This window comes from Bidens hawaiensis, unplaced genomic scaffold, assembly GCF_021521415.1.
Source record: "Bidens hawaiensis isolate Kalapana, Puna unplaced genomic scaffold, B.hawaiensis_p1.1 tig00031471_1, whole genome shotgun sequence".
NCBI classification, from domain to species: Eukaryota; Viridiplantae; Streptophyta; class Magnoliopsida; order Asterales; family Asteraceae; genus Bidens; species Bidens hawaiensis.
The window spans coordinates 38,966-51,870 of record NW_027495305.1 but is presented as its reverse complement, the minus strand read 5'-3'; the positions used below and the strand labels follow the sequence as shown (position 1 = coordinate 51,870).

Sequence of the window (12,905 nt, the reverse complement as noted above, 5' to 3'; positions counted from 1 at the left end):
GTGAGTACTTCATACCCCATTTTTCATCTTTTATTTTGGGGGTGACATTTCATACTTATTCAACAAAATGCTTTATATTTGAATCTTAAACCACAAACGTAGTTGTATACTTTACCTAAATAATTGCTCGATTTGGTGTTCTATGCTTATATGCCTATGTGTTTATCGCTTTTGGTTGGTTGAACTATAAAATCCTAGACTATTTGGCATCCCCTTATAGCAAGGTGTCGTTAACGTAATGCAATTAACGATAACTATAAAATCCTAGACTATTTGGCATCCCCTTATAGCTAGGTGTCGCTAATGTGTTTAGCGATATCTATTTATCCAAATTACCACTTTTATTTATCGTTTCGTATGCAAGTTTTGTGGCTATCTTTATTATATACTAATATGATTAAACTTATAAATTGCTCACCGACCTTTGTGTTGACAAACTTTATTTTATGAAATGTTGCAGGTTTGCATCTTGGTTGATTTATGATTGTGAAGAAAACGACATCAAAGACCTTAGGATATTAGTAAAAATGAACAATATCAATTTGCCATATTTTGTGATATCTTGTTCATGGTTATTTTATGGATAATTGTTATGTGACATTTTCGATGTTGTGAAATGAAATGAGTTTATTAAATACTGTCACTTTAATTAGTGTCATGTGCTTATGGACAATCGTTACACCTCGGCATGTTCCGCCGCCTTTGATCGGGGTGTGACAGGAATACAGGTACACGATAAGTTTTTATGTCGTGTACATGTATACATATTTCATGTTCGTGTTTTATCGTGTTCGTGTCTTGTCGTGTAGGGGTATACACGATATGACAACCCTAATTAAATACCATGTTGTTTCGCGCCTTCCATAAACACCACAATGAGACTAGACAAACCGCATGAAAAAAACTTCGCCTTCCTTTTATGGAACTTTGAGAATTTGTGAAGCTTGAGAATATCCCTAGTATTAAAACCATAGTTATGAGGAACTTTTACTCCAAATACTGATTGCTTGCTAAAGCGCTTGGGGTAACCTGGAAGAAATAAAAATGTATTCGGCCGTCTCCTCCGTAACGCCGCACGCCGGGCAGTCCATTGAATCAGTCCTAATATTTTTTGGCCAAAGATGTCAAGACCGGGGCCCTATCTAACTCCGCCCGCCAAGCTAGAATTCCCACTTTTCAGGAAACCCAATTATTTCTCTCGATTTTGTAACCCTATGCCTCAATTGTTTTTTTCTTTTAGGCTAGAAGTAAAGAAGCAACCAGAATCATAAGGGGGTGTTTGGATGAGCTTTTAAAAACTAATCATTTGATTTTTGAAAAAAAGTAAAAGCTGCTTGGTAAACTTCTGTTTAAGGCTTGAGCACTATGTTCCTGAATTCATTTATTGAAGCAAAATAAATGAAATGGATGGAAAGGAAAAAAATTGTTGTGTTTCAGAGGTTTTTTTTAAGAGAGAAAATAAAGGAAATTGGAGAAAATGTGTTTCTAGGTTTCATTAAACAAAATAAAATAAAACAGATGGAGAGAAAATAAGAAGAAATAAAGAGTAAGCTGGATGGAAATGTTTTCTTTCCAATCTATACTATATAATAAACAAAGCTTTCTAAATGACACATGTGATCACCGTGACGATCCTTACGAAATTTTCCTTTCCCTCTCTCATATTAAATACATTTATCGTTCTTATTAATAATTTTGTATTTTATTTTTTTTTAATCTTTCATTTCTCTTTTTAATAATTCTTTCATGATTAAAAAACCTAATACCAGCATAAATATATTATTTTGTTTTATATAAATATATTATATTAGTTATTAATATTAAGTTTTTATAAGTAACCAATTTTCATTTTCATTTTGAATAATGATTCCAAAAATTAAGATTTTAAATATTTTATATTAGTTAATTAATATTGAGGTTTTATAAGAAATGATATTATTGAATGAAGATGCAAGGTTAATTTACAATTAAAATTGCAACAAACTTTAACTTATTAAATATATATGATATTTACTAAATTATAAGTTTTCTTTTCTTTCTAACCCTTAAAATACAAATTCGCTATTGATGTATTCTTAGTGTTTATGTTAATTTAAACGAGCGAGTTTCTTTAAAGTATCAAACATGGTTCAGGTCAAAACATTTTATGATTAGAATGAGTTCCGGTCCATGGGTTAGTTTTAAAAAAATAGACATTAAATTTTTTTTATAATTAACTTAAAAATCCACAAAAATATAAACACTAGACTATATGTTTTGGTTTTTCAGATGAATGAGACAATTTCCTACCTTATGAATACAAATGTTAGATATTAGCACACTATTAATTAGATGATAAATTGACTTTGTATATCCTTCTATCATTAAGATTTCAAAAATATAGATTTCTTTAGTGAACGAGTTATACTTGTACCAAAAAATGAGGTTGTTCAAGAAATTAGAAAAAGTTTGCTGTCCATGTTTCCGAAAGATTTAAAATATTACCATTATTCAAATTGTATATGTCAGACAAAAAATAATACATTACAAAAAAGTATTAGTTTCATGATGTTTTAAACTGCCTCAAAATCTAATGTTGTCAAGCCATAGGTTAGTCCTGAAAGTCGATTTTGAAGTGATGTTGTTTAAGTGGTTTATGCAATGAAATTAAAATACATGTGAAAATACAATGTGATAATCGTGTTATAGAAGCGGAACTCATATCCGAAAGTAATGCTGGAACTCACACTTTTATTTTTAAAAAGAAAAATCCTACACCTTTAGATAAAATAATTAATTTCAAAGAATGAAATTTTCACTTTGTTTTTGTTTTGTAATGAAAATTAATAAAAGCGGCCAGCCACTATAGATGGTTGCTATGTTTTGGAACAATTTATTTTAACTCGTGACCAGCTATACGTTGCATTATCTAGAGTTAAAAACACAAACATTATGAAACTACTAAGTTTTGATATTGAAAGTAAAGTTACAAATAAAACTACAAATATTGTATACAAGAAAATATTTAAGGATTTATGAATTTTCTAAACCTTTTATTTTCATATTATATAATGTGTAATTTATTCTACTATATAACATATCTGTTGAACATATTTTTTTATTTGATATTGTGCTATTATTTAAATAAATTGATTTATTCCAACCCGTGTGCTATGCGGGTAACTAACCTAGTTTTGAAAATAAATAGAAAGAAAGAAAAGGAAAGAGAAAAGGAGAAAGAAAATTAAAAGAATAATTTTCCTTTCCTTTATTTTCTCTTATTTAACTGAACTCGGGAACAGAGCGTAATACCTTCAAATTGGAGTTTTTCATAATTGTTTTGTTCTAAAAAAAAATAAATACGCAAATCAATAGTTTTAAGAAGCTCAACCAAACACCCAAGTTCCCACCAATTCTATCTTTGTCCTCCACAGAACTACATATCGACAAAGGAACAGAATCTGCCTAAAACACCACCTTCAAAATGGACTTTGGCACCCTCGACCAGTTCCATGTGCTGCAAATTAAACCATTTACCATAACTAACCGATCAGCCAGCCTTTGTACCTTTCAAGGCCAAACAGCAAGGGGAATTTTGAACAAAGCGGTTCGTCGCAAATCTAAAACCCAAGCTAAAAGGGAGCTTTGTTTCCACCTTTAATCACATGTTTTGAATGTAGATAAAATCTTATTCCAAAACCTAACAACTCATTTGCCACCCTCTTAATCTGTTTCCACGGACCCGGGATTGAAAGCTTCATTGGAATACTTTGCCAACTTCGTGACGAATTATGTATTGGCAAAATTATCCTTCTTCATAAACAATTACGCTCCCCTTTAAACCGTCACCACCATTTTGCCAATAATGCAACATTCACGTCTCGTGTGACCATAACCCAAGCCCGCCATAGTCCATAGGTGGCGCAATCACACATTGCCACGCGACCAAATTGTGAATTAGTTATCCTTATGTTTAATGTAACGCTTTATTTTATTTGTTTTAGTAACTACAATAGAAACAAAAAGAATTATCCAACTGCAACAAAATCTACCTCTTTACCTCTCATTTTATAACCTAACATAATGCATTTTTACTCGTTATTTTTCTTTTTCCAACAAAAATTGTCATTCGTTATATTCGTGTATGGTAACACATTAACATGAGCAAGAGGAATGATATAAAAATTGGTTGCTTGCTGGTTGGATAATTAAGTTTATCAAGATAGACATCGATCATAAAGTGTTAAGTATTATTTCATTGAATCCGTTATAAGATGACACGCAGACATTAGTGGACACAATAGTCTCGTTTACATCTTTGAGGTGGATTAGTTATAACTTATAAGTTAAAACCCAACTTGGTATAATGAAGTCACCTGAGGCAGATCATTTTTCCTAATACAAAATTGTCATCGGTTTCCTAAGGCGACACAGGTAAACTTCAAAACGCATGTTAGTTGTAGGAGATGCAACGACAAAAGGCATGAGGTGGACAAAATAATCGATTAACCAAACCAGCCTAAAAATAAAACCGAAACTAATTATGTAGAACCCGGTTTGGAACCGATTGAAATCATAGGTTCGAAACAGGTTTGTAATTTTCTCTACAGAAACCGGCTAAAACCGATCGTAACCCGAACCAAAACAGACCGTAACTCGGTTTTGACCATTGTTGATGTTTGTGCACCTCTTACGACAAGAGACAAGGCCACCGTGCAAGTGAAAGCGAAAGCTTGGTTTTTACTTTTTATTGAAATAGAAAGTGCGTATACTCGGAAGTGGAGGGGTCAAATCGCAACCCACAAAAACAACCGGGTTCTGACTAAAAGAGGTCCGCAATTCACCCGGCCGGCGCCAGACCCACCGTGAACCGCATTTTCAAACCAATAGCCATTCCACCATCTTCCTTCCGATCTATCACTCCAACCCAACCAATTCACTTAAACCATCAACAATACGCAAATGAGCGGTGCGAGACTGTGTTCATTATTGACCGAATTAGGGTTCGAAGGTTCACTTGATCCAGACAGCTTCGAATGGCCGTTCCAGTACGAAGACGCTCGTCCGATACTCGATTGGCTCTGCTCCAGCCTACGTCCGTCTAACGTCCTCTCAGCTTCCGAACTTTCTCAGTAATGTCTTCGTTTTTTTCTCTCTAGTCTATACTCTTGCAATTCACAGTTGTTTATTAGCTAATTGACCTTCTCAGATCAAATAAATTCTAGTTGTATGCAACATACTTTGCCCTAGTTTATGAAATGTGTGTCAAATTCGTACCTGTATGATGTAGTGAACGTAGTTTGCCCTAATTTATGACTTATGTTCTAATATGTGTCATTTTAGCTTTTGGTAAACCTGTCACGTAGGATAACTGAAGCTATACACAATAAATAAAGTTTGTTCTTAGAATTTGGAGGATCCGAGTCTGATATTATATCATGCTGAAATTTATGTTTGTATTGTTATCCAGGTACGATCAATTTGTACAAGATGGAAAGCTTTTGGAGGTAATCACAGGCTTATTAATACTGCCCTATTGTTAAAACAGAGACTTATAGTATCTAAATTTACCTGGAAAATTGGTACTAGGGTTAAGTTGACTAAACAAAGCTATTGCTAAAATGGTTATCAATTTCAAGGTGAAAATAGCTCACTTTTATGTGCCAGGTTAAGTTTAAGTACGGCAGCTAGACATTATCTGTGTTATAGCCTGCTAAATAATGTTCTATGTGTTTCCTTACCGGGGGAGGAAGTGATATTAAATATCAGGAATAATCAATTTGGATGATGTTTATCTTTTCTGGCTCAATGATAGACTGATTGTTAATGTCTTGTTGCTTAAGACCAAAGGATTTTGGTAAACAGTCGAAGGCCTTGATTTCTTGTTGAAGTAAAGTAACCCAGTATTTACATCCTTACTGAAAGTGTGACAAACAACACATGTATTTACAAGCTGTTATACTTCTGTTGTTTTTAAGTCACATATGAGTATATGACCATGGATTCCAGATTAGTTATTCAAGGCTTTTTGGTGCATTTGAAACTAGGATGTAGCAGATTTTGGTTTGTATTTTTTAAGTTAGCATTAATAAATTGGCTTTTAAGCTGGCCAAGCATGTATTTGTTGCATCGTTTTCTAATTAGTTAGCGATCTATGATTTTCTATTTAATGAATCATTGTAATTTTCTAAGTATTACTTTTACTTCTTATCATATGTTTTGACAGGGGGAAGACCTAGATTTTGCCTATGAAAGCATTTCAGCTTTTTCAACAAGGAGAGACAATCAGGAGGCTGTTTTTGGAGCTGAAGAAGGACTAAAAGAGATACGGTAATTTTACTTACTTTGCTTCAGCTTTACCAAGTGAAATTTTACTCCAATGAAATGATGAATGAACTAAAAGCCCTTTTTTCATTGCAAGTGACTTTGTAATTCAAATATCACTAGGTTAAACTAGCATGTGAAGATTGTCATGGGATCTGAAGATATACATAACTGATAAATGTCCGTTTTGGCTCAATCAGAACAATTTAAATGTGTTAACAGAACATTCTTTTAAGATTTCCATATGTATTAATAGGTTTGTTTTTGAACTTCTGTCTCCCTTCTTAATCGTGTACAATGTACATTTTGTTGAACAAGTTGTTTTTTTCATAGACCTGTGGATGCTACATTTTCTACCAAAGCAAACATTTAAAACTGGACCTGTTTTGTGCTAGCTTGACCAAATCTAACAATATTTGCTACTTCTTTTGTTATATTACTAAACAATGATAATGCATTTCAAGATTATGATGTTCTGATTTTTTTTTCTTTTTCAAAGGGATGCTACTTTATCCTTTAAAGCAGAAGCTGTTGAGCTGCAAAGACAACTTGGGCATCTACAATCTCAGTATGACATGCTCAGTACACAAGCTTCGACTTTAATCCAAGGAAAAAGGGCAAGAGTTGCATCAACATCTACTGTTAATGGATTACTAACTACTATAGATGATAGTCTATCAGCAAGAAACTTGGAGGTACACTCACAAAGTTATAACTATACATTCTTAATATGCTTTTGCAAAGATAATGTTGATATAGATTAATGCTTAAATATGAGCCCTATAACTTGTTTCGTTGTACTTGTAGATGAATGCAGTTCTTGGGCGGATTGCTTCTACAGCACAAGAGTTGGCTCATTTCCATTCAGGAGATGGTAATTTAGTCTTTATAAAGTACATTTTAGTTATATTGTTATGAATTATGATATATTGAAAAAGAAAGTCATTTTTCATCGATATTGATTTTCTGATATGCAGAAGATGGCATATATTTGGCATACTCTGACTTTCATCCGTATTTGCTTGCTGACTCATCATGTATGAAAGAGTTAAATCAATGGTTTGTAAAGCAACTAGACACGGTATGATACTTCGTTTTTATCTGTGTTTTACTTTTTTTTAACTTGACATGTAGGAGAACAATGCAATGATTTTCTTATCAGTTAAATACAAAATGGTGGTTTTTTTGGTGATGTTAATGATGATGCCACATGACACTTTGAATCAGGGTCCTTACCGTTTGGTAGCAGAGGAGGGAAAATCTAAATGTTCATGGGTCAATCTTGATGATGTCTCCAATACTTTAGTGCGAGGTGATTACTAAGTTTACCCTTTTTGTTAATCTTTTACTTCTGTTTGTTTTAGTTTTACTCATTCTATTCTTTTTTTTAAACTAAAGAGCTTTAATACCTTTTTTGTTGGTTGTTTTGTGATAAAGCCGACTCACAAAAATCACAACATCAGCGCGTTTCAGAATTGCAAAGGCTCCGATCCATGTATGTTTGTAACCGTTTGATACTTGGTTTTTGCTGTTTTCTTCCTGATATTTGTCTGTATTATTCTTTTTATTATTATTTGTTAAATATGCAGATTTGGAACCAGTGAAAGGCAGTGGGTAGAAGCTCAAGTTGAGAACGCAAAGCAGCAAGCTATTCTGGTAACGCTTAAAGGTCAAGTAAATTCAGATGAAGCTCATATTCATCTTGATCTTCATTCACTTAGGTATAAAATCACTATTATTTCTATGCTCTCAGAGCATATATCCACAATCATATTCATTTATAAAAGTAGCATTGTAATAAACTTATAATGCATCATGTTGATTTATGTTTTGCATTTGTTTCTCTAGGAGAAAACATGTTGAATTGGTTGGAGAACTTTCAAATCTACAAAACAAAGAAGAGAAGTTGTTATCTGAGGTTTGCACTGCTTATATTGTTCAAATAATAAAATTTAGCTAAATCGTCATATTTAAACATTTAGATTGTTATTGCAATAGTATATTGTTTATAATCATATATTCATATTGAACGCATCAATTATTAACAAAAACAGAAATAGACAAAAGGTCCCGACTTCTTGGCCTGCACTGAAATTTTACGTTCTGTAACCTGAATCCATTTTGATAATTATTGGCATAAACTTTATATATTTTCGTTTCTTTTTCCAGACTATTCCTAATTTATGTTGGGAGCTGGCTCAGCTACAAGACACATACATTCTGCAAGGTAATATATAATTAAAGTTTTAATTGTGCTTATAAAATTTGAATTTTTTTTTTGTGTAATGAAAGCTATAATGAGAATGTAAATCGATCTTGAATTCAGGCGATTACGATTTAAAGGTCATGCGACAAGAATATTATATTCAACGCCAGAAAACGGTATATCTTTTTATACTTGTACTATAAGCTACAATTTGAATTCCAATTAAAACGAACATTCGAAGTTGCATCATTCAGATTAAACCCCAAACCGTGAACTAATTGATGGTTTTTTTCTATTTTGTTTTACAGTTCATAAACCATCTAGTTAACCAGCTTGCAAGGCATCAATTACTGAAATTAGCATGCCAATTTGAAAAGAAGACAATGCTTGGAGCATTTTCATTACTCAAAGTTATTGAGTCGGAACTCCAAGGTTACCTATCGGCAACCAAAGGACGAGTGGTATGCACACCACCATTCTGATTATGCTTTATTTCATAACCGGTCAAATTAGTAATAAGGACAAGTGATATTCCATAACCACCATTCTGATCGGCAACATAAAAGAAAGAGGATTGAAAGTTATTCAAGTGTATTTTAAATGCATAAAACCTCTCCTAAACCATTTTATTCTAAAAGTTTGTATCATTATTAAAGCAATATGTTTTTTTATAAACATATTTGGGGTGTTGAGATCACGGGTGTGCATGGGTCGGTTTTGGGCTCAAACCGAAAAATTCAGTTTTGGGGTTGTTGACTTCAGTTTTCTCGGTTTTTTCATTTGGGCTTTAACTTTGGGTCTAAAATTTTCATTTAATCAAATGATTAATTGATTAATACACCTATGGGCCTAAAGTTTTTGGGCTACGAGCGTTTATTGAGGTGTGTTTCGGTTTTTATGGGTTTGGTTCAGTTCAGTTTTTGAGAAAATTTAAAATCAAACTGACGGTTTTGGGCTGGGGTTGGGTTAGTTAGTTAGGTAGGCTGGGTTATTTCGGTTTCAACATTTGTTTATTAAAAATTTTAAAACTTTGCAGTGTACTAATTGTATCTGAGAGAATTATGTTTTTAACATTTAATTGGTTTGCTATTATGTAGGGCCGTTGTCTGGCATTAATTCAAGCAGCATCAGATGTACAAGAACAAGGAGCTGTTGATGACCGAGATACATTTTTACATGGTGTCAGAGATTTACTAAGCATCCATTCAAGTAAATAAATTTAAACTGTAATTTATTAGCAAGTAATTTTAATCTTTTCAATTAATGAGGTTTAATTATTTTTTAATTAGATGCACAAGGAGGTTATGTGTCAGCACCAGGGCTAGTGCAGCAGATATCCAGCCTTCAGTCAGATCTCATGGTCCTACAATCTGACTTGGATAATGCCCTTCCAGAAGATAGAAGCAGATGCATCAATGAGTTGTAAGTCATCACATGGGTTGTACCTACAAACCCTTTTTACTTTAGTTTTTAATAACTTTATAGTTTATGCATTAAATAGGGGTGTAGATGAGCCAAGCTGAGCCCGAGCTCGCTTAGGCTTGAGTTTAGCTTGTTTCAAGCTTTATATCTAAAGCTTGAGCTCGGCTCATTAGTATTTTTTGCAACCTCAAGCTTGGCTCCTTTAACTTAACAGAGCTCGACCTCTGCTTGTTGCTATTTATTCAAGCTCAAGCTCGGATATATAATTTAATAATACTTAATTATAACATTATTATAAATTAATATGCTTGTTTAGGCTCGCGAGCCTAGTCAAGCTCTGTATATTAAGTTCGGCCTCTATAGTTTATCAAATAAGCTCCAGTTTGGATTTGAGTTCGGGCTTGGCTAATAAACGAGCTTCCACTTCAGTTAGAGTGATTCGAGCTTTTAGAGATCTGAACTCGAGTAGCTTATGAGCAGCTCGGCTTGTTTACACCCTTGGCGTTCAGTATGTTTAGAACAATAATCTAAATTATTTAACAGAACATTTTAGGAGGATGTCTGGTTCCTACCTGTTTTAGATAAAACATTACCCAAATGGACCCATTGGTAAGTAAGGACAATAATCTTATGTTTCCGGTTAAATATTATTTACAGGTGCACTCTTATCCAAAGTTTACAACAGCTATTATTTGCGTCCTCTACCACTGCACAGCCAATTTTGACACCCCGGGTACGCAGTCCATTAACACTTTAAATATTTATTTTTAGATAAAAATGAAATATATTTTGCCACTTTAAGCTTACAAAAATGCCCTTCATGTAGGATGGTGTTATTTTTAAACTAAAAGAAAATTACCTTTTTTTTTGTTGTTGTTTCAGACTCTAATGAAAGAGTTAGACGAGATGGAAAAGATGAATGCCAAATTGTCTGCTGCGGTCGAAGAAGTAACTCACGAGCACAACAAGAAGAATGAGGTAATCTTACACTGGTCGAGCCGGGTCGACCCAAAACCCCTTTTTTTCTCTAAACTTTTATATCAAAAAATAACAATAAATAATTGATGTCTTAAATATGATATAAAAAATAGTGCATTGATACACTTGGTGTGACAGATTGTAAAGCACCACTCTCAAGAAATAGCACTTCAAAGACAAGTTTTTGTGGATTTCTTCTGCAATCCAGACCGCTTAAGAAATAAAGTGAGGGAGTTAACCGCAAGAGTTCGGGCTTTGCAAGCGCCTTAACTATACGTCGTTTGTATGGTGTAGATTTAATTAATAGCATGTGTTGTTGACGATTGGGTTTGCTTTTTGATTATTTTTCTTTGATGTGTGGTTAAGTTGATGCTTTTACGGCTCCTGAAAGCGATTAAAAGTTAATGCTGGAAGTAAAAACTACAGTGTGTTTTATGGGTTGAACAGGTAAAATGCTCATTGTATTGTTATTATTTTTCTTTATATAGCTGGATGAAAAGATAAATATCAGTTTGTCAGTTTGGTTTTGTATTTCTTTTTCTGAATCACTAACTGTATATTTTTATGACCATTTATTTGTCACTGAACAGAACAGACTTCTTACACGGTAAATCCAATCAAACTTTTCTTACAGAAAGTAAATCAAGAAAATGACAGTTTTCTGGCGTACTTGAACTCTTGAAGGTCTATAAAAATGTGGGATTAAATTACTTATTAATACAAGTAAAAAAAAAATAATCAATGGCAGAATAGCTATATAAAAGTGCAATGTCAAAGTGAGCATGTAAAACTAGATGTCTGGCAAAAACAAACGAATAAACTAGATGTGTGAAAAGTGTACATGTGCAAAAACTAGGTAGATGTCTAGGCAAATTTTGCGTATGTAAATATATAAAAAAAACAATAAAAGTTGATCAATTTTGCATATAATACGCTGACATATAATTGGTACGGAAAACCATCTTTTTTGGTATTTCATTACTCTAGAATTAAAAACTTGTCTGGACACTTACTGAATATAATATACTAAAAACCCAACATTTATTATTTTATGATTCGTCTATCTTGAACTAGTATTTGGTCATTTTTAGAGAGAGTTACTAGCATAAAACTGGCATAAGTGATATATGAACAGAAAATGTGTACTTAAATCTATACCGAATAGATAATAGATGGTTGCGTCACGTGTCACAAATTTATAAACTCAGGATTCTTTTGTTCGATTATGTTATTTCGCCATTTCGTATTTATAGCACTAAACATAAAATATGAAGCATATTAAATTGAATATAATAACTTAAATGAAATCTTTATAGTTTAAAACATAATATATTGAATATTTATTATAAACTACTTAATATTTACTTTATTTCACATGTCTAATACACGGGTCTTTAATCTAGCCTATTATAAATTAATACTTGCTTATGATTGCTTACTAACCCGACAGTTACTTTTATCAACTTTCTAACGCATGTTGTCAGGGTATTTTGCTTGCAATCGTATACCGGTATACGTGGTAGGCGAATATGTTCCAAGTCACTTGATACATGATGCTTGGTTTATTTAGTTGCTATTTAGAAAAACATATAAACAAGTCTACATAATTTTTATTTTATTTAGTCAAAAGAAAGTTGTATGTATTTTTCTTAAAAAAACAAGCCTTATGTTGAAAAGTTCTTGTGTATACATATCTTTCAATACAAGTCTGTTCCTCTTTTTGCATGTGCACCACCAATAAAAGGAAACACCACCACAAATTTCATCTTCTTTTCCCTTTTGTTCCCTTTTTCCCCTAAAAAGGCACCAATCCCTTTTCACCTTGTCTCACTCAAAACTGCCTTATAATAACCTTGACAAAGCTTTTGTATCTTGCAAGCAAAATGCCTAATTTTTAACTCTTGTGAAAAAGCACACATATAAGAAAGGTAGTATCTAAAATCTAAATCAATAAAGTTTCAACTTGTAAACTTCTTCATACTTATTTTAGTTCAAC

General features: G+C 32.7%; 1 protein-coding gene across 1 annotated transcript; it reads left to right on the top strand.

The window, feature by feature from the left end:
• The first annotated feature begins 4,941 nt into the window (after nt 1-4,941).
• On the top strand, nt 4,942-11,454 carry LOC143582149 (AUGMIN subunit 3-like). The gene is made up of 18 exons (XM_077064779.1): nt 4,942-5,111; nt 5,450-5,486; nt 6,206-6,309; nt 6,803-6,998; nt 7,111-7,177; nt 7,281-7,384; nt 7,531-7,615; nt 7,741-7,798; nt 7,893-8,024; nt 8,152-8,221; nt 8,473-8,530; nt 8,630-8,685; nt 8,818-8,970; nt 9,607-9,718; nt 9,799-9,931; nt 10,589-10,664; nt 10,814-10,909; nt 11,048-11,454. The coding sequence occupies exons 1-18, from the start codon at nt 4,942-4,944 to the stop codon at nt 11,177-11,179; spliced, it is 1,839 nt and encodes a 612-aa protein (XP_076920894.1). The 3' UTR covers nt 11,180-11,454.
• The last annotated feature ends 1,451 nt before the right edge of the window (nt 11,455-12,905 follow it).

Bases quoted from the DNA above. Each gene is read 5' to 3' on its own strand.
- LOC143582149 (XM_077064779.1), top strand. From the start codon at position 4,942: ATGAGCGGTGCGAGACTGTGTTCATTATTGACCGAATTAGGGTTCGAA. The intron at 6,999-7,110 runs GTACACTCACAA...TTGTACTTGTAG, and splicing joins TATCAGCAAGAAACTTGGAG to ATGAATGCAGTTCTTGGGCG. The intron at 8,531-8,629 runs GTAATATATAAT...TCTTGAATTCAG, and splicing joins AGACACATACATTCTGCAAG to GCGATTACGATTTAAAGGTC.